Below are 21920 nucleotides of genomic sequence, written 5' to 3'. Positions count from 1 at the left end.
TGGCTATCACTTTCGTGGTTTGGAAAAAACCAGCTCTCCAAGTTTCTACCTTTCACACGCTTATTCTTTGGGCAACGTTCTCCAACTGATGGGTGTCTAGTTTCTTGAACTCTTCCCTTTTTAACAACATGAACCTGAGGATATGCAAACAATTCTTGGATTTCATTTGGAATAACCCACTCTGACTTATGCGGCACAGGATAAATGGTACTAACATATGCCATAAGCCACATCTCAACAAAGTAATATTTCTTGATCAAATCATATAAACTTTTTACCTCCTCGGATCTATCTTTTTGTTTCAAGTGAGTCATCACAGCCGCTATTGCATGTACACAAGGATACTTGTCCAAATCAAAACAACGACAATAACAACTTTTATTCCTCAAGTCCACCACATAGGTCTTACCATCGCGACCAATGACACTATATTAAAGCTCGTAGGTGTTAAGCTCTATCACCAGTAATTTTTGTGCAACTTCACATGTATCATGTATCTCGTTCTCCACAAAAGGAACAAGTCTCTGTGCATTTGATCCACTTAAGGCTTCCTTCCTATTATTGCAGCTCCATTCTGCAAATTTCCCAATAATTGCATCTATCATTGATAATAGCGCATACCCCCTCACATCCCTAGTGTTGTACTTAACTCCAGGAAAAAGACATCTTGCCCATTTTTCCAAATCAGTGTTTTCATCAAGATATGTGGCTACCTTAGGGTGTCTTCTTCTAAAATCTGCATATTCATGTTCAAACTTAGACACTGAACAAATGGCTGCAATTTGTCTGAACTTTTTAGCAACCTCTTCTTTGTTGTATGAAACTTTCGTTCTCACATTCTGTGACAAATGATAAACACAGTTTCCATGGTGAGAGCTTGGATACACCTCAGCCACTGCCTTGATCAGGCTTGTATTTCTATCAAACATAAAGACCAATCCCGAACTGTCTGGTATAACGGTTTTGAGAGTTTCGAAAAACCACTTCCAAGTAACATCTTTTTCGCCATCAGCTACAACAAACGCTAAGGGATAATGGTGATGATTCAGGTCTTGAGCTGTGGCAAAAATGAGCACACTTTTATGTACAGTCTTCAAAAATGTTGCATCCACAACAATCACTTTTCTCATGACTTTAAATCCTTCAATGGTAGCCCCCAAAGCGACAAATAGGTACTTGAACCTTTTTGCTTCATCTAATACCACACTACTCTTTGTGTCAGGATTCACCTTTTCTAAATACAAATATTGATAAACCATCTTGAAACTCTCCTCGGGACTAGCACGAATATCACTAACAGTTAGTTTTTTCCCCTATTAGCAGTTGAGTATGACACAGTTGTACCATGTTTTCCCTGAACAAGGCTAATTAGACTTTTAGGAGTTGGGGTCTTGTACTGACCTGAATAATCTTCATGCAATACGGTTGCAACTAAACGTGGTGTACCTCTCCTTTTAATGCCTGTAGCAGTATTCGACCGTAAACATGTATGCAACTTCCTATATGTTCGAACCGAGAAGCGAGTTGAATCCTTGCTTTTGAAAATCGTATGTACCATACACCCTTCTTCTGCACAACTTACCACATACCGCTTCGTATCCGAGTTGAGTATAGATAGTCCAAAACAATTCCTATTTGCTCCTGTCTCTACTAAATATTTCACATCATCGTTATTTTCAAATTCTTGACCTACTACTAGATCAAGACCATCATCCCATGGACCTTTAAACTTAGAATGTTGGTTGCCACGTGGTTCCTCAACATATTCACGAATACCATCATTCTCCTTACTCATATCCACATTACTATCAACACCATTATCTACATCTCTAAGAGGCTCTAAAGGCTCTAAAGGCTCCAATGTCTCCAAAGGCTCAGGAAGTTGTTCTCCTAGTTGCTCATTTGCGTAAAGAATTATAGCACCAACATTAGCTCTATCAACATTATCTATACCACCGAAATTCTCCTCTACATAATTCACACCAACTGAACTCTTTCCTTGTACTCTCGATTGTTGCTCGTTTAAGTGAACCATTTCCAACTCATTACCGACTTCTACATGCAAGACACTTCTACTCTTCTCCTCATCCAACATCGTTAGATAAACATATACATCATCATCATCTCTAATATATAAATATGTAGGAGGTCTAACACCCGATGGAATGTAACTCAATTTCAGCTTCATCGTAGATTCATCTATCTTCATCTTTGTGCATATCTTATCCACTAACCACGAATAAGTAATCTCCTTCATTGATGATGTCCTAAACAACATACCATACAAACCAACTACTTTTGGATTCCATTGATATGCTTCTCCGGTTTTTGAATAATATCCATCATAATCAAAATATATGATTATGCCCATTCTCCTGGAAAAAACAAAAAAAAACGTTAGCTATACCTAGATTTTCCTGTTCTAGCAAATTGTACTTCGAACAGCTATACCACGCTCATTTTCAGAAATACCAGTTATACCATAAATAGTACTTCAAACAGGTATACCACACTCATTTTCAGAAATACCAGTTATACCATAAATAGTAATTCAAACAGCTATACCACGCTCATTTTCAGAAATACCAGTTATACTATAAATAGTACTTCAAACAGCTATACCACGTTTCTTAGTTATACCTAGATTATTCTGTTCTAGCAAAGATTTTCGGACCAAAAACATTAATCTGCCTAAGATTAACTACGAATCAACCATTACAGTACATTAAAATGTCTTAATAGACCCAAAATATATAGTTACCAACATAATGTCCATTAATTTCCAACACCAATTTCAAATCTATCAAATCTAATTGAAATCTACAAAGTACAAACACAACAACACAAGACTTGATGAATTAAGATGTCCAAAGTATAAGAAAAAATGGTAAAGGTCACTTTGAATAACAGAAGCAAAACGACGGCGAGCTTGGTCGATTGGATTCCACGTCGGAGGATTCGATGATGGCTGCAGTCGTCAATTTTGATTTTGTGAGGGAGGAAAAGAAGATTTGGGAATTTCTGATAGGTTAATTTTATTTTATGAATTAAATGGTATTGGTTTGGAGACTAAACCGTAATTGGTTGGTTTGGTTCGTCCGGTTCCGGTTCGTTGGGTAAGGGTAGACAAGGATTTTTAAAATTCATTAAGAGTATAAGAGTATGTCAGATTATATGAGAGTATTTAGACTCATTTTTGGAGAGTAGAGAGCTTTTGAGATCATTGTCCAATGTAGTGAGTAATAATGTTAATATGGGTATGCAAACTTCATATAATTAATGAGTATGTTTAATTAACGAGTATGTCTAAGAGAAATTGATCCATTTAAACTAATTTTTTTAAAAAAGTTAAATGAGGTTAAATAGGTTAGCCCAACTAAATCCATTTATTAAATGGGATTTCACACAAATAAATGGGTACCCAACTACTAGTGAGTAATATAAGTTGGTAGGAAAAAGATAAAAGACTCGAGTTACAGTGACGCACGAAAAAGAGAGGGAAAGAGAGAGGGAGAGAGAGACAAAGGGAGGGAGAGAGAGACAGAGGGAGAGGGAGAAAGAGAGTGTAAATCACACAAGGCAAAATTAGGATTAATTCACAAAATATATAGGATATCATCTTTTTTTTTTGTTACTTTCTTAAATATAGTTTCTTAAATATATAGTTTTTTTTTGTTAGTTTTGCTAATTTCCCATTTTATTACATTCAACTTATAGGAAAGTGAGAGTCTCTCTCTTATCTCTCTCAAATTTTTTAGAAAGAGAAACTCTTTTCTTTCTGTTAAGATCTCGTCGATGTATTTCAACTTTGTCGTCCGGGTTATGTCAAATCCGGCTACTATCTAATATCCACCCAAAGTTGTGCTTCGTTAGCTCTCATCCGGCATCGTTCTTTTTACACAACAGCGATTGTCGGCTTCGTTATCAGCTCTCTTCAATTGTTTGTTATCGGCTCTTTTGCCGTTTCTTTTTGTCTTTTTAATATTTATGCTTCTGCTGCACTTTTTTCTATGCCTTGATCTGTTGAATCTGCGGCTATGTCACTCAAACGGTTCATGGTTGTGATTATACCTTTGAGTAATGATTATAGCTTCTTTTCCTATGTTGATCTTAATCTCTTTTTGTTGCTATTCCTTTGTATTGAGAGCTTCAATATGCTAGGTAAACGGTCATGGACACTTCAATTCAATTGAATGTCCTTTTCACCCGTTTTAGTCATCACCGGTGAGCAAACAAACTTTGTTGTTAGGATTGGTATCCCGTCGACTATCAATTCACCTGAATTGAGCTCTTATGCGGCGAAGGTTGTTGGAACAACACATGTCCATTGACTCATCTTTATCGTAAGACACGTCCTTGAAGTTTACCTTCTTCTTTGGTATAGTATTTGGGCTTCTATATAAGTTTTGTTGTAAAAAAAATTACATTTAACTTCATGTTACAATAGTTGCAGAAACCACAAGCTTATCAAAATACTTACATCAATTTTACAAGGAGATTAAACCTTAGTAATACAAAAAAATCACACTTAAGCACTTGCGTATGGTCTTCGTCCAAAATACCAGTCAGCAAACTGTTTTCCCATCACCAATTATGTTATACACATCACCCATCAAACTGTTTTCAAAGTTAAAGAGCTAGTAAACTGAAACTTCCTACTGCAATGTAGATTGTAGGGACCAAAAAGTGTGACAAAAATTTTGTTGAGTGAAATCATCATCTCTACTAAAGAGATTTATCTTTTCGTTGGGGGAAGTTGTCAGTATGAGGAACTTGAACTCTTCCCTTTGGAGGATTCACCATTCTCAAAGTTAGTAAAACCCACTAAAGGATCCGAGATGTCTTCTTCTTGAAAACGATCAAAGACCAGTGACTGTAAAAACTTCAGATCTGCCTCTATTCATCTGATCCACATCTTCATTTCTACCATTGACAGACATATCAGGAGCTTCAAGACAGTTTCGTGGAGTATGAAAGTAAGGACAATAACTACTATGATGAGTGAATCTGAGGTAGTGGCTACAAATTCTTCTCAACCGCTCATATTGAAAACTCACCATTGCTCTTTCACCATATTGAAACCTGAGTCTTCTGAAGAACCTAAGACTATTAGTGATGCCAAACTTAACTCGAACTCTGATGAACCTAATATGATTAGTGATTGTATCCTAGAAATCTATTTCAATCACTTGACCCAAGGACTCAACAATTCTCCTTACAACGTTGAAACGCTACGAGCCAATGATTGAAAACCCACGGTTCACGTCGTTGGACAGAGAGGAGATCAACTTCTGAGTGAAAGAGGAATTTGATAGATTCAGGCTTAACATGGCCTTCCAACCTAAAACCAATTGGCAATAGGTGGAGTGGTCCTAACCCTGTATATACTACTTGATAATATCTCAAACTTCCAGAGTGAGACTTTCTTCATTAACACCCCCTCTCACGCTCATAAATCACTCACTCTAAAGCTCAAACATATGTGGGAACAACATCTAACAGGGTGGCCTAACGATCAGGTGGCTCTGATACCATGTTGACATTTCTAAACTTATGCTCAAATGAGCTTATTGACAAAGAAATCTAATATTAGAAAATACAATAGCTCAATGAGCTTTATTGAAATGTAAAGAAAAGAAATGAAGAAGCTTTAGGTTTGCTACCAAGAACAATAACACTTTAGCTTTGATTTCATAAAATAATGAAAAAGAAGAGTTGTTTTCAACTCTCAAAGTTGCTTAGATTGATTCTTATAGTAGCATATATATATGAATCTAAGATACTAGACAACCCTAATGACATAAGATAATGAGCTTTTTATGAGGCTAATCGTTGGGCTTCTTTGTGGCCTCTAATACTCTCCCAAAAACTTGGCGTGGTGTAAAAGTAACATGACAAATTTGAACCTCAAATAAAGATGACTTTGGTGTGAGGATGTATCGTTGAATCAAGATCATTGTGATGTGGATGGATGGCTCTATTCACCAAGGAGAACAAACATGAGTGTGAGATCTATTCGGGCCTATAGTTGGAGAGTATTGCTTGGCTCACTGGGAGATATCTTTGTACTTGGAGAGCTTAGACAATCTCTCTCAAAAGTATTTATGACCTCTTTACCCCAAAATCAGGACCTCTTTACCCATTTAGTCAATCCTAATTGCTATCTACTTCCCATCCAATAACCAACAACGGTTTGCAAATAACCTCCAGCCTTTCTATTTTGCATTTCATCGAGAACTTAGAGTGCATTCAGCAAAACCAGAAGTTTGCAGCCATAAACCCATCATTATATAACCTGAGGCAATCTGATTGCATTCTAACTTCATATGTTCCAAACCTATAGATCTAAACAAGCAGTTATCCTTCTTAAGCTATGACAAATACTCCACGTTCTGTCCCGAATAAAATAAAGAGAAACAGTACCTTGAATACAATGGTTTGGTTATGTCTGAAACTCTTTGAAAATCTTTAAAGTTGATTCCCTTGTCTCTGAAAATCTAACTCCTTAGATGTGAAATTTCACGCTCACCGTTGCTTTATCAGAGAAGGCACAAAGCTCATCGTTTCAATATTACGGTATGAGCGGAGGCTAGAAGCTAATGAGAAATAAAAAAAAACCGATGAACTGTTTGGCTTCGATACAATGTTGACATTCCTAAACTTATGCTTTGATACCATATTAGGAATGTGGCATAACTTAATCCAAAACCTAGCTCAAGAGTTAAGGATTGTCACATCCTTAATTCCCAAAGATCTTAATCCCAAGGGATGTGGGACATTCTAATGGACCTTTTCGAGATGTGGGTGGGAATTTGTCCAACGGGAAACAGGTCAAGCCCAATATCTCAGTAATACAACAAGACATGCCACTTGTATGGGCCACAAGGTAGAAAACTATTTTTGTGGGAATTCTCTAGTTGGGCCAACGGTGGCTCTGATACAATGTTGACATTTCAAAATTTATGCTCAAATGAGCTTATTGACATAGAAATCAGATATTAGAAAATACAATAGCTCGATGAGCTTTATTGAAATGTTAAAATAGAAATGAAGAAACATTAGGTTTTCACCAAGAACTATAACACTTTAGATTTGATTTCATAAAATGGTGAAGAAGGAGAGTTCTTTCCAACTCTCAAAGTTGCTTACATTGATTCTCATAGTAGCAATATATATATATATATATATATATATATATATATATATATATATATATATATATATGATTCTAAGATACTAGACAATCCTAATGACATACGATAATGGGCTTCTAATGAGGCTAATCGTTGGGCTTGTTTGTGGCATCTAATACTCTCCCGCAAACTTGACGTGGTGTAAAAGCAACATAACAAGTTTGAACCTCAAATAAAGATGTCTTTGGTGAGAGGATGCATCGTTGAAGCAAGATCATTGTGATGTGGATGGATGGTTCTATTCACCAAGGAGAACAAACATGAGTGTGAGATCTATTAAGGCCTATAGTTGGAGAGTATTGCTTTGCTCACTCCAAGTGCACAAAGAATTATCTTCCCACAATAACTTAAAGTCAAATTGCTTTCTACTTCCCATCCAATAGCCAACGACAATTTGCAAATAACCTCCAGCCTTTCTATTTAGCATTTCATCGAGCACTGGGAGTACGTTCAGCAAAACCAGAAGTTTGCAGCCATAAACCCATCATTATCAAACCCGAGACAATCTGATTGCATTCTAGCTTCATATGTTCCAAACCTATAGATTTAAACCAGCAGCTATCCTTCTCAAGTTATGACAAATACTCAACATTCAGTCCCAAATAGAATAGAGAGAAACAGTACCTTGAATACCATGGTTTGGTTATGTCTGAAATTCTTTGAAGATCTTCAAAGTTGATTCCCTTGTCTCTGAAAATCTGAGTCCTTAGATGTGAACCTCACGCTCACCGTCGCTTTATCAGAGAAGGCACAAAGCCCCTCGTTTCAATATTACGGTATGAGCGGAGGCTAGAAGCTAGTGAAAAATAAAAAAACCAATGAACTGTTTGGCTCCGATACCATGTTGACATTTCTTAACTTATGCTTTGATACCATATTAGGAATGTGGCATAACTTAACCCAAAAGTTAGCTCAAAAGTTAAGGATTGCCACATCCTTTACATAATACCCAAAGATAAGCGATGTGGGAATTTCTAGCGGATATTTTCTAGATGTGGGTGGGAAACGGTCCAATGGGAAACAGCTCAAATCCAATATCTCGGAAATACAACGAGACATGCCACTTGTATGGGCCACAAGGTTGAAAACCATATTTGTGGGAATTTTCTTGTTGGGACAGCGGTGGCTCTGATACCATGTTGACATTTCTAAACTGATGCTCAAATGAGCTTATAGACAAAGAAATCTAATATTGGAAAATACAATAGCTCAATGAGCTTTATTGAAATGTAAAGAATAGAAATGTAGAAGATTTAGGTTTGTCACCAAGAACTATAACACTTTAGATTTGATTTCATAAAATGGTGAAGAAGGAGAGTTGTTTCCAACTCTCAAAGTTGCTTACATTGATTCTCATAGTAGCATATATATATATATGATTCTAAGATACTAGACAATCCTAATGACATACGATAATGGGCTTCTAATGAGGCTAATCGTTGGGCTTGTTTGTGGCATCTAATACTCTCCCGCAAACTTGACGTGGTGTAAAAGCAACATAACAAGTTTGAACCTCAAATAAAGATGGCTTTGGTGTGAGGATGCATCGTTGAAGCTAGGCCTGGGCATATGGGTAACCCGTTCGGGTTCGGGTAAAACCCGTTCGGGTTTGGGTTGAATGGGTAATGAAATTATTACCCAATAGGGTAAACTGAAATTTTTGGGTTCGGTCCGGTTCGGGTACACCCGGGTTCGGATCAGTTTGGGTAATCAATATAAGAACCGGTAAATACCCCAAAAAAACCGGGTTTTCTTCGGTTCAGGTATTATTGGGTAAAAGTTACCCATAAACCCGAAAAACCGATATTCTAATCATGTGTAACAAATGAGGAGAAACAAAATTAGCATCCAAATCCAAGCCTAATTGGCAACCCACAAACAAGAACACAAATATGACAAATAGAAGTTCTCAAATCTCAAACAAGAGTACTTGAAAAGCAAAACAACAATCCGAAAATGAAAAACATAGAAGTAGAAGTTTAAAGTCTAAACGATAGTTGATGAGGACATGAGGTGATGACTTTGTTTTGCATTTTTGTCTCCTGAAGGCTGAAACGATAACTCGGCCTACTCAAAACCATGGATGTGGAATTCAGGTTCAAACTCTAAATCACATGAACAATTTAAGAAACACGGACTATAAGCAAACTTGTAAGCTATAATTGGTAAACCAGAATTTAAAGAGACTTTAAAGGGAATAGATTACCTCTCATAAGCTCATCTTCCTCCACTTTATCTGCAAGCAATTCATGAATGGTTGACACTCCTTTTTCATTGATACTGATCTCAGACTTTAACCATTGCTTTGTGCACATCAAGACTTCTATCATGTAATGTGTTAAGCAGCTTCTAAATGGATCTAACACTCTACCACTAGTGCTAAATGCAGATTCTGATGCCACCGACAATACTTGCATAGCGAATATATCCTTAGCTATTAGCGATAGAACTGGAAACTTCCCACTATTGAGCTTCCACCAATCTAACACATCATATTCTATTCCCTTTAGAAGATGTGGAGTCTCGACAGCCTCATTCAAATACAAATCCAACTCATTAGATGATTTATGAATACCTGTTTCTTTCACAATCTCATCAAATAAGTTCTCCATATCTTCTAATTGAATACCAGTTTTGTTGACTGTTCTCTCATAAGCTCCACTTCTATCTTGCTCTTGAGACTGAGACCATGATCCTTGTGACTGAGAAGATGACATTGAATCGCTGCCTCCATTTTTTCTCAACAAATTTGCCTTGTTATACTCATCATACAAATCCTTCAAGATTTGAATCACTGAATCAGAAAGAAGAAAAACCTCCACACTACCTAAACCATACATCTTTCCAAAGCAAGCTCAACAAATTTCATCTTCTTTCTAGGGTCAAAAACAGTAGCAACCATCACCAACCTATTCATTTCTACTCCTTCACCAAACGGATCCCAATATTTCTTCAGCTTTCCTAACATTGCTATTGCTTTCTTCTTTAGTTGCTCATCAGAAAAAGTGTATGTGTTTAAGGTAGTTAGGTTTCTAGCCATGTTGATTATCTCATTGTACATCTTATGAGAAGTAACATAAGTTGAACCTGAAAGCACCAATGTCGACTTGTAAAATATAGCAAGGATTTGAATTAACCTCTCAGCTGCATCCCAATCACTTGACATAGGCGGTCCAATCTTTTTTTCTCCATCCACCTTTTCCAGAAAATAGTCATTATATGGTTTATCTTCAGCCTCCATTTTCTCAAAAGCAATCCTAAACTTCACAGCTTGTTCAAGCATGAGATAAGTAGAGTTCCATCATGTCTTCACATCTAAAGGCAAGCTACCTCACTAATCTTTCCAGCATCACAACGCAAATCAAATGATTTGAGTCTATTTGTTGAAGACCTCACAAACTGAATCCCATTGCGAATACTAGTCACACTTGCATCCACTTCAGTCAAGCCTTCCTTTACAACTAAATTCAGGATGGGAGCAGCACACCGCATGTGCATATATTCCCCTTTCAGTACCAATGCATCATCCCCAATCAGCTTCATCGTTTTCTTGAATTTAGTCAATGCAGTGTTGTTAGCTGTAGCATTATCCACTGTGGTACAAAAGATTCTCCTTATATCCCACTCAGCCAAACATTCCAGAAGAACCTTGCAAATAGTTCCACCCTTATGATCAGTAACATGCTTGAATCTGATTATCATCTTCTTTAACTTCCAATCAACATCAACAAAATGAGCTGTTATTACCATATAACTCTCTCCAGTATTGTTTGAAACCCAAATGTCTGTAGTCAGTGACATCCTCTGCTGGCTCTTCCCTAGAATCTTCTTCATAGCCACTTTCTTCTTGACATAAAGCATCACAATTTCTCTTGTAGTTGTTCTCCTAGAAACAGGCTTATACAATTTAGCTTTAGAACAGAAATGTCTCCAAGCCACACTCTCTATGAAAGATAATGGTAATTCGCCTAAAATCAGCATCTCAATAGAAGCTTCTCTAATGACTAATTCAGAGACCTTGTACATGGTAAGACTACCATCACCACCATCACGACCAATAACAGTTTGAGTTTGGTCTGTATTAGTACTTTTCCATGCCTTGAGTGCTTTGCAGGACAATTCTAAATATTTTTTCAAAGTAGAGGTACCAGACTTGGAAGGACAAGACAACTCTTTCCCACCGTAATGACAATTGCACTTGTTTGGATTACCTTTCTTTCTGCTGAAGTGATCCCAAACATAGGATCGACTACTTGTCTTCTTTTTCTTTGAACTATTACCTCCATCACCTTCATCTCTTGTTTCCTTCTCTTTACGCTTCCTCTTATTTCCAGAAGTAGGAGTATGTTGAACAACATCATCATCGTCATTTCCACTTAATTCAACATCATCAAAATCATCTGGAGGTAGAGTTTCATTTGACGTCATCTACATAAACAACAATCGGAGCTAGGAACTGAGAAATCGAGAATTGAATTGAAACAAGCAAACAACAATCCGAACTAGGAACTGAGAAATCGAGAATTGAAACTTGAAACTTGAAAGTTTGAAACTAATCAGAGATTGAGATCAATAATCGAAACCTAGAATTGAAATTGCATGAACGTACTTACCTCAGAATGATTTCGCGATTGAGCTGTCTGTGGTGGGTATAACGGGAACGTCGGTGACGGTGAGGTCGCCGAGAGTGTTTCGACAAGGGTTTCCAGTTTGATAGAATATGGTTCAAAGAGAATTTAAGAAGAGAAGCCGATATTCAAGGGATTTATAAGCACAAAAGGTAATTAGTGGTGTATAGGTGTATAGGTTATAAGCACAAGAATCGGGTGTATGGGTACCCGGAATGGGTAATGGGTAATACCCTACCCGAACCCGAACCCACGGATTAACCAAAACCAAACCCAATGAGGTAATATCCCCTTACCCTAACCCGCCCCAACCCAGCTTTTTCGGTTCGGGTATCGATTTGGGTATTAGGTCCGGTTATTATGCCCAGGCCTAGTTGAAGCAAGATCATTGTGATGTGGATGGATGGTTCTATTCACCAAGGAGAACAAACATGAGTGTGAGATCTATTAAGGCCTATAGTTGGAGAGTATTGCTTTGCTCAATCAGAGGTATCTTTGTTCTTGGAGACCTTAGTCAATTTCTCTCAAAAGTATTTCTGACCTCTTTACCCAAAAATCTGGGCTTCTTTATCCACTTAACTCCTCTAATTTGCCTCATGACGACGAATAATTATCTTCCCACAATAACTTAAATCCTATTTGCTATCTACTTCCCATCCAATAGCCAATGATAATTTGCAAATAACCTTAAGCCTTTCTATTTGGCATTTCAGCAAAATTAGAAGTTTGCAGCCATAAACCCATCATTATCAAACCCGAGACAATTTGATTGCAATCTAGCTTCATATGTTCCACACCTATAGATCTAAACCAGCAGCTATCCTTCTCAACCTATGACAAATACTCCACGTTCTGTCCCAAATAGAATAGAGAGAAACGGTACCTTGAATACCATGGTTAGGTTATGTCTCGAGCTCTTTGAAGATTTTCTAAGCTGATTCCATTGTCTCTGAAAATCTGACTCCTTAGATGTTAAACCTCACGTTTACCGCCGCTTTATCAGAGAAGACACAAAGCTCATCGTTTCAATATTGTGGTATGAGAGAAGGCTAGAAGCTCGAGAGAATAAAAAAACTGATGAACTGTTTGGCTCTGATACCATGTTGACATTTCTTAACTTATGCTTTGATACCATATTAGGAATGTGGCATAACTTAACCCAAAAGCTAGCTCAAGAGTTAAGGATTGCCACATCCTTTATATAATGCCCAAAGATCTTAATTCCAAGCGATGTGGGACATTCTAATTGACCTTTCCGAGATATGGGTGGGAAATGGTCTAACGGGAAGCAGCCCAAGCCCAACATATCGAAATTACAACGAGACATGCCACTTGTATGGGTCACAAAGTGGAAAACCATTTTTGTGGAAATTTTTTTGTTGCGCCAACGATGGCTTTGATACCATGTTGACATTTCTAAACTTATGCTCAAATAAGCTAATTGACATAGAAATCTAATATTGGAAAATACAATAGCTCAATGAGCTTTATTGAAATGTAAAGAATAGAAATGAAGAAGCTTTAGGTTTGTCACCAAGAACAATAATACTTTAGATTTGATTTCATAAAATGGTGAAGAAGGAGAGTTGTTTCCAACTCTCAAAGTTGCTTACATTGATTCTCATAGTAGCATATATATATATATATATAATCTAAGATACTAGACAAGCCTAATGACATAAGATAATGGGCTTCTTATGAGGCTAATTGTTGGATTTGTTTGTGGCCTCTAATACTCTCCCGCAAACTTGGCGTGGTGTGAAAGCAACATGACAAGTTTGAACCTCAAATAAAGATGAATTTGGTGTGAGGATGCATTGCTGAAGCAAGATCATTGTGATGTGGATGGATGGTTTTATTCACCAAGGAGAACAAACATGAGTGTGAGATCTATTAAGGCCTATAGTTGGAGAGAATTGCTTTGCTCACTCAAAGGTATCTTTGTTCTTGGAGACCTTAGTCAATCTCTTTCAAAAGTATTTATGACCACTTAACCCAAAAATACGGGCTTCTTTACCCACTTAACTCCTCTAATTTGCCTCATGATGATGAATAATTATCTTCCCACAATAACTTAAATCCTAATTGCTATCTATTTCCCATCCAATAGCCAACGACAATTTGCAAATCACCTCCAGCCTTTCTATTTGGCATTTCATCGAACACTTAAAGTGCGTTCAGCAAAACCAGAAGTTTGCAGCCATAAACCCATCATTATCAAACCTGAGACAATCTGATTGCAATCTTGCTTCATATTTTCCAAACCTATAGATCTAAACCAGCAGCTATCCTTCTCAAGCTATGACAAATACTCCACGTTCTGTCCCATATAGAATAGAGAGAAACGGTACCTTGAATACCATAGTTTGGTTATGTCTCGAGCTCTTTGAAGATTTTCCAAGTTGATTCCCTTGTCTCTGAAAATCTGACTCCTAAGATGTGAAACCTCACGCTCACCATCGCTTTTTCAGAGAAGGCACAAAGCTCATCGTTTCAATATTGCGGTATGAGCGGAGGCTAGAAGCTAGAGAGAATAAAAAAAAGTCGATGAACTGTTTGGCTCCGATACCATGTTGACATTTCTTAACTTATGCTTTAATACCATATTAGGAATGTGGCATAACTTAACCCAAAAGCTAGCTCAAGAGTTAAGGATTGCCACATCCTTTCTATAATGCCCAAAGATCTTAATCCCAAGCGATGTGGGACATTCTAATGGACCTTTTCGAGATGTGGGTGGGAAACGGTCCAACGGAAAACAGCCCAAGCCCAACATCTCAGAAATACTACGAGACATGCCACTTGTACGGGCCACAAAAGTGGAAACCATTTTTGTGGAAATTTTCTTGTTGGGCCAATGGTGGCTCTGATACCATGTTGACATTTTAGAACTTATGCTCAAATGAGCTTATTGACATAGAAATCTAATATTGGAAAATACAATAGCTCAATGAGCTTTATTGAAATGTAAAGAATAGAAATGAAGAAGATTTAGGTTTGTCACCAAGAACAATAACACTTTAGATTTGATTTCATAAAATGGTGAAGAAGGAGAGTTCTTTCCAACTCTCAAAGTTGCTTACATTGATTCTCATAGTAGCATATATATATGAATCTAAGATACTAGACAACCCTAATAACATAAGATAATGGGCTTCTTATGAGGCTAATTGTTGGGCTTCTTTGTTGCCTCTAATAGAATTGAACATATGTATTATCAAGTACACGCCCATGCACTCTGGAAGTAAGTCCCCTACTTCTTGGCAACACAGAGACGACAGAGAAGAGGTTCTGAGCTGTTGGATTCAAAGGTCTAGCAATTAAACTCAATCGATTGCGAGACACAGCTTCATCATATGCAATATAAGGAATGAATAACTTAGGATCATTCCTTCCCAGGTCCATGTTTTACTATTCGTCCCAAAGATCATCGTCCATTAAAGAAGAGTAAAGGGAAGCAGAGTGTAGAAGTTGTGCGTGTAAAGTCGTTTATAAACTCTGAACGAAGTATTTATTAGAGGAGAAAGAGTGAAAAGGACAATAGAGATCAAAGAAAAGAAGAGATAATAAATCACCTAAAAAAATTAGGTGACCCATGTAAAAACCCAAACCGAGATGAAAAGTATGACTAAGACATTCTCAAAGAACGTAAAAATTTAATGTAGTTAAAAACAAAATGAAAACACTAGAAAGAAGAGGACAAGAGATAAGAGATAAGAGAAAAATTAGAAGTTAATGAAAATAAAAGATAAAAGGAAAAAAAAAAAAAAATGGATCAAGACAAATACGAATAAAAAAACCCGACCTTAGCTTTCTTCTTAAGGAGGTAAGAATTCAAAAGTCAACAAACTACTCCCTTCATTAGATAGAACCGAGTCAAACCTGAAATGTTTGAGGTCTTTCATTGTCGTTAAAATTGTTGCAACCATTGAGGAGCTCTGCTGGCAACATATGATTGGAGTCTAAAATCAGTAACCACACTTGTGGCAATTGCCATAGTACCTTGATTACAAGAGAGAGATTCCCTCATAATAAACCAGTGTAGTTGATCTTTGGTGAACATAAGTAACACTACAATGTGACCAATGATGGCTGGCCAATCTTTTTGTTTGTTAAGTGCATTGATAATTTCCGGAGTTGAAGCGCCAAAAAGAACATGAGAAAATCCCAAACTTTTCATACTTTCCAAAGCCTACTGCCAACTACAAAATTTTACTTGAAAGAGAGAGTGTACTTGGGAAAAAGATCTGCGACTATGTAAGAGAACATCACCCTCCAGATTTCTGACAACCCAAGCTACTAATGTTACATTTGACTTCTCCCATCAAGGGAGGCTGCAAAAATTCCATATACGTTGGCTACTTTTCTTGAAACATCACATTCTTTTGAGCAAAGCTCCATTGGCTTTCTTCATCCATTGCTTTGTTATAAATATCATTAGCATGAACTATGTCTCCTTCAAATATAAGTTGATTCCTATTTTTCCAAAGGTTCCAAATGATCGAGAAAGCAAATTTTGAACACTTGAAGGGAGTAACTGTTGTTGAGAGACTTGGGAGCAGATGATTCATGTTGGTAAAAACAGAAAATCCAAAACCATTATATGCAGAAGATACATTGGATAAGTGTATTTTATTTATTATACAGATACAAAGTAACAGGTTATAGTGTACAAACCTTAAAACAAGCAAACCCAATAAAAGAAAACAAAGTCCAATAAGAGAACTTAAGCTGAAGAAAAACTTCTACACAGCATATGACACGTGGCAAGCAGGGAACATGTTAGCAGACACGTGGGAAGACAAAGATGTGGGAGTCTCCGAACACTCGCTGATCTTTGTTACGTCGGAAAGCCTTCAATTCTGGCCAAAGTCACCGGAAAATTCTTCAGTCGACATATCTCAATCTTCGCCCAAAAATACAAGTGAAGACCAATTTTGATGAGATTATGACTTTACAAAATGCAATTCCGAAAATTTTCTTCATCTTCTTCTTTAATCAAGAGCTTTTCAATCTCCATGGAAATTTGCAGTTCACCAAATCTAGGCTTGCTTTTCTCTAAAACAAAAAATCAATTGAATCCAAAGCATCACTTCATAAATTAAGTCCTAATTACTTCAAAAACCCCAAAGATCCTAATTACTTCAAAAAACCCAAAGATACGAACCTGATTTTGCTCTGCAACTTCAATCTGTTCTTAATTGACTAAACCCAATAAGCTTGAAGAACGAAATAAACCCTTTAAGAAAAGGAGGAGCAAAGAACTACCCACCCAGATCTAAGGATCTAATCAAAGCAATCAAGCACAAGAAAACTGAAACTAAATAGAAACAAAGGAACGAAAAATGAAAAAACAAATCCAGATAAAAGCCGATACCTAAGCCATCCGAATCGAGAGCGAATTGATGGAAATAGAGCTATTTGACATTGCTAAGAGAGTCAACGACACTAGACGAAAGCCGACCAACACCACTAAAAAACTGATCGTTGCCGAAACCAAATCGGAACATCGGACAAGACTTTCTCTCTCTCAAAGATTAAGAGAGAAAAGAGAGAGAAAGTCTTTTCAATCTTTTCTATATTTTTACGTGAATCAAAAAATTAAATATATTTTTTTTGTCTCACTCTTTAAATTTGGTACTTTGGTTCCACGAGTTTGAAGATTTTCGGGAATAATTTGAGTTTTTAGATTCTGACCACAGAGCTAAATCCATAAAGTCCTTTAGAACGTTTTGGTGCTAGTTTTCTTATGGTTCAGACAAAACAAAGTAGCAAAGCTGCTTTATACACCGTGAAACACACACATAAAGAAAGAAAAAGGTCAGAGACAAGACACTTTTGTAACAGACTCGAGAGTGTTTGCTACTGCTTAGTGGAGGCTGCGCATGATACCGTGTATGTATCCTCCGGTCATAATGAAAGACATGATCGACACAACTCCAGCAGGAAATATCTTCTTCGAACGCATGTATCGGGTTCCCATTACGTACATTAACGCACCCGCCATCACTTTTTTAACAACACAAAACAATGCAGATGTTTAGACGCCACATCATCAGACTTACAAAAATAAAAGCTAGTATCACCGCCGTTCAGGAATCCAGCTTTTGAAACTAGTAAATTGGACACAACTACTCTGTTATTAACAATTGTTTTTCCTTACCTACACCAACGGTTGATGCAAGAACAGGTTTTGTTGGGAGCTGACTGAAGACATACAGCAGAACAGCAGCTGACAGTCCACCTGCAAGCAACGATTTCTGGCTACCGCTCTTCAGATAACCCATCAGCCCACCAACTACATCAAAACCATCTAACAGTTCATGAGCATTTGAGTATCGCTTTATAGGCAAGCATAACATCACTGTTCTTCGATACGTTTCAATATATCTGTGAGTCCATTAATAAAATGAGAACTCAACTTCACCTAATAAGCATACACATATACAGACTGAACTAACCTGGACTCTCCGATCTCAATCACATTAGTAACATCAACTCATAAAAAGAATCTTAAAGGCATCAACAAGAACAAGGAACCTCCATGTTTAACCTAAAGCTATGACAGTCAGATCCAGAAACCAAGTTTTGCAGAATTCAAGTAACATCTCCATCTCTAGGAAATATGCAAATAGGAATTAACCCTCTATGAACCTTTTTCTTCTCACAAATACTAATGAGTGTGCTTCTAATCCCTAATCCAATTCTTAAAACCCCCCAAGATAAAATCATCCAAAATATAGATTCCCCAAGAACATTAGAGTTCAAGAACACTGATCAAATTCTCATCCACGATAAAGAACTGTGATGATTTTGCTATCCCTAACACATCACGTTAGATCTTCAAATTCAAAATTTCAAAGTATAAATGAAGAAGCAGGTAAACCCTAAACCCTAGAAGTTCATCACATTCACAAAATTGAATCTCACCTACTACACAAGAAACTGGATAATCTTAGCTTTATACCGAAGTTCTAAATCAATTTCACAATGAAGAATCAAGTATAAACCCTAGAGTTACAATGAATCTCACCTCCGACGAGAAAAGCGTAACCAAGAGTCAACTTCTGCGACATAGACAGAGGCGTGCTCTTCTTCCCGTCACTCTCCTCCTTATCGTCTTCCCCTCCGTCGTCATTTCCATCGCCGCCTCCACCACCGCCGCCAAATTTATCACCTCCAATTCCACCACCACCTCCGTAATCGATCGTAGGCTCGACTTCAACAGCTTTGACTCCCGAATCAACGCAGTTAGCAGTAATCGTACTGGTGATCGTCTTAGTGGAGTCAGAGGGAACTACTGCACCGAGAGGAAGTCGTCGGTGACCAGATGCGAACGCCAGAGGATGAAAACCGTTGGAATTTTGGAATCTGACACTTCGGATCGGTGAAGCAGTGGAGGTATTGAGTAGATAGTGATTAGGTCTGACGTGAAGGAGAGAGGATTGTGCAGAGGAGGAACTCAAAATCAAATCCGCCATTTTCTTCGTCTTCTTCTTCGCAAGCTTTTTGTTTAACGACTAATTTTAGTGATTGATTGATTTTGGAGAAAATCAACAACAAAAAACGTTAATCAAATAATGAACCTTAACCGGCTAAATTGGTCTTATCTGCAAACCGGTTTTCATTAGATCTTACTTTATTAGGCATTGCAATCGGTACTTCGGTCCGGGTCAGTTCGGAATTTCGGTTTGTTTGATTAATAAAAAATCTAACCAAATTAACCGAATTTGAACTACGGTTTTCCTCAGTTCTGAAGTGATATATTTCGGTTCTGAAGTGTTCTGAATTGAAACAACAATAATTAATACGGTTTGCTCAGTTTAAATTCCGATTGGTCCAATAATTTCGGCATATTTTTCAATATTTCGGAACATTTCAAACAATTTTGCCATCGATTTATAGCAAAAATTGGACAATTTAAAGAATATTTTGGTAACCGATTGGTGCACCTCCTCATATCACCGAACCGGTCACTGATTTCAAAAACAAGTTTCTGAACGGTTTTAAGAATACCCAAATTACCAAAATTTTCGGATGGGTCCGGTACATCTGCCCAGGTCTTCGCATTAGTAAACGACGTCGTTTTTGGTCTTTCATCCCAATATGTATGTGTAGTCTCCCAATAAATCAACGCAGAAAACCAAAACCCTCCTCACCGGAGATCCACCGTCTAAATCGTCTCTAAAAATGGAGAAATCGTTGCTCGATTCTGGCGAAACAACGGAGATAATTACCACAGATAAAAACGAGGAAACAGTGAAAGACACTCTCAGAGAAGTTAAATCTCATGACATAGACCACGGTGAAGCACCCGTACCGGAGAAAGTGCCTCCGGCGTATAAAAGAAAAGTTTCCGTTGCTGAAGAAGAACGCTTTCTTTATAAGGTTACGACTTTTGCTTACTCTACTCTCTATGTTCTATTCTAGTGAATGGTTTTGATTTTCGATTTGTTCTGTGAGATATTTTTCTGGAATCTGTTTTTATATGTTTAATAGTTCTCGGAGACGAAAGATGTGATGGTTAATAAATACCAAGGCAAAACTTCTCTATTGATTGGGAAGAAACATGTTCGTAAGGAAAAAGATGCAAAATTTAGAGGTACAATTTTTGAACACACACACTTACTTGTTATCTTTACTCTGAAGCAACTCTTGTGAATGATGAAAAAGCTTTCATGTTGTGTTCTCTGTTAGGAATAAGTTTCCCAACACACCAATGGTCTGTGTTCAAGAAAAATTTCTCTGCTACTGAGGAAGCTATTAAGCATTTCCAGTTAAAGAATACGTAAGAATGTTACCTTATTCATGTTCTCCTTTTGGTGTTTTATATTCATTGGACCGCATATCTTGCTGCAGAACACCAAATGGAAATGCTTGTGAGGCTTTGGATACGAGAAGCAGTAGCACTCACGGTTTTTCGCTTATCGAGACTTGGCGATTTGATGGGAGGAGTTATCTTTCATGGGCATCAGAGATGGAGCTTTTTTTGAAGCAAATGAAGCTGGCTTATGTTCTCTCTGAGCCTTATCCTGGTATTGGTAGTGGTAGCTCTCAAGATTGGTTGAGAGATGATTATCTTTGCCATAATCATTTGATGAAATCATTGTCTGATGATCTGTACCGTCAGTACTTGAAGAGATTCAAGCATGCTAAGGAACTGTGGGAAGAGTTGAAATGGGTTTACCGTCGTGAGGAATCCAATTCTAAGATGGTACAAGTCAGAAAGTACATTGACTTCAAAATGGTTGAAGAGAGACCGGTTCTTGAGCAAGTTCAAGAGTTTATCAAGATTGCAGATTCCATTGTGGGTGCTGGTATGGTTCTTGATGAGACGTTTTATGTGAGTACCATCATTTCCAAGTTTCCTTCGTCGTGGAGTGGCTTTGTGACTAGATTGATGGAAGAGGAGTTTCTAACGGTTTGTATGTTGGTGGAACGATTAAAAGCTGAGGAAGAGTTTCTCAGGAGTGGAAAAAAAAGGGTTACAGTTAGTGCAGCCACAGGCTCTTCTCAGATAGAAATGAGACCGAGTCTAGGAACAATGCATACAGGTTCTCAGAGTGTAAGTTCGAAGAGGAAAGAACCTGAGAGAGACATCATCCCTGAAGAGAAAGCTCCCAAGAAACCAAATCAGATGACTTCTTCAGTCGCTGAATTTGTGGATTCAGAGACTCAAGCAAAGAACCAACATTAGTAGTAAATGTGTAAATATGTTGAATTTCAATGTATGCATAAACACATGACACATCATTGTTTTTTCTGTGACAGTTAAACAATTATAAGTTCAAATTAAATTAATATTATTGGAGAATATTTTATATACTGGGAAGTGATAACATTGTTCTCACCATGACAAGTAATAACATTGTAGGTATTTTTCTGGAACCAAATTCCATTTCAATTGTGATTTTGCATCTGTTATTACTACAAATCAATGAAATATTCATAAAGGGTATATTATTATAATGCAATATTCTACAAATCTTTAAGATGTATTTCCTTTTTAATATTAGTAGAATAATTATTTTTTTAAATAGATTAATCTCCAGATTTTGTTTGGAAGGTAACAAAAGATGCAAAATCACAATTGAAATCA

At 37.2% G+C, this 21920-nt stretch overlaps 1 protein-coding gene, 1 long non-coding RNA gene and 6 pseudogenes across 8 annotated transcripts; 1 reads left to right on the top strand and 7 right to left on the bottom strand.

The window, feature by feature from the left end:
* Positions 1 to 49: 49 nt before the first annotated feature.
* AT3G43526 lies at positions 50 to 2383 on the bottom strand (annotated as a pseudogene; the record flags this gene model as incomplete). The annotated part of the gene is made up of 1 exon: positions 50 to 2383.
* A 2476-nt stretch (positions 2384 to 4859) lies between these two features.
* On the bottom strand, positions 4860 to 5330 carry AT3G43524 (annotated as a pseudogene; the record flags this gene model as incomplete). The annotated part of the gene is made up of 1 exon: positions 4860 to 5330.
* Positions 5331 to 9370: 4040 nt separating this feature from the next.
* AT3G43523 lies at positions 9371 to 11621 on the bottom strand (annotated as a pseudogene; the record flags this gene model as incomplete). Its single annotated transcript has 1 exon — positions 9371 to 11621.
* A 2523-nt stretch (positions 11622 to 14144) lies between these two features.
* Positions 14145 to 14688, bottom strand: AT3G06635. The gene has a single exon (NR_141268.1). It is a non-coding gene; the product is annotated as an other RNA (long non-coding RNA).
* Positions 14689 to 14890: 202 nt separating this feature from the next.
* Positions 14891 to 15259, bottom strand: AT3G43522 (annotated as a pseudogene; the record flags this gene model as incomplete). Its single annotated transcript has 1 exon — positions 14891 to 15259.
* Positions 15260 to 15722: 463 nt separating this feature from the next.
* On the bottom strand, positions 15723 to 16445 carry AT3G43521 (annotated as a pseudogene; the record flags this gene model as incomplete). Its single annotated transcript has 1 exon — positions 15723 to 16445.
* Positions 16446 to 17440: 995 nt separating this feature from the next.
* AT3G43520 (Transmembrane proteins 14C) lies at positions 17441 to 19406 on the bottom strand. Its single transcript, NM_114220.4, has 3 exons — positions 18855 to 19406; positions 17985 to 18119; positions 17441 to 17830 (listed from the first exon to the last, which is right to left on the bottom strand). The coding sequence occupies exons 1-3, from the start codon at positions 19300 to 19302 to the stop codon at positions 17691 to 17693; spliced, it is 723 nt and encodes a 240-aa protein (NP_566866.1). The 5' UTR covers positions 19303 to 19406; the 3' UTR covers positions 17441 to 17690.
* Positions 19407 to 20011: 605 nt separating this feature from the next.
* AT3G43510 lies at positions 20012 to 21518 on the top strand (annotated as a pseudogene; the record flags this gene model as incomplete). Its single annotated transcript has 1 exon — positions 20012 to 21518.
* Between the last annotated feature and the right edge of the window lie 402 nt (positions 21519 to 21920).

Source organism: Arabidopsis thaliana, chromosome 3 (assembly GCF_000001735.4).
Source record: "Arabidopsis thaliana chromosome 3, partial sequence".
In the NCBI taxonomy this organism is placed as follows: domain Eukaryota; kingdom Viridiplantae; phylum Streptophyta; class Magnoliopsida; order Brassicales; family Brassicaceae; genus Arabidopsis; species Arabidopsis thaliana.
Note: the sequence above shows the minus strand (reverse complement) of the source record. Positions and strands in the feature narration are given on the sequence as shown.

What these genes read in the sequence shown, in the direction of transcription:
- AT3G43520 (NM_114220.4), bottom strand. Translation starts at nt 19,302, where the DNA reads ATGGCGGATTTGATTTTGAGTTCCTCCTCTGCACAATCCTCTCTCCTT. An exon ending in TTACGCTTTTCTCGTCGGAG is followed by an intron (nt 18,120 to 18,854) that starts GTGAGATTCATT and finishes GTTTTGATGTAG; the next exon opens with TTGGTGGGCTGATGGGTTAT. An exon ending in TGCATCAACCGTTGGTGTAG is followed by an intron (nt 17,831 to 17,984) that starts GTAAGGAAAAAC and finishes TTGTTAAAAAAG; the next exon opens with TGATGGCGGGTGCGTTAATG.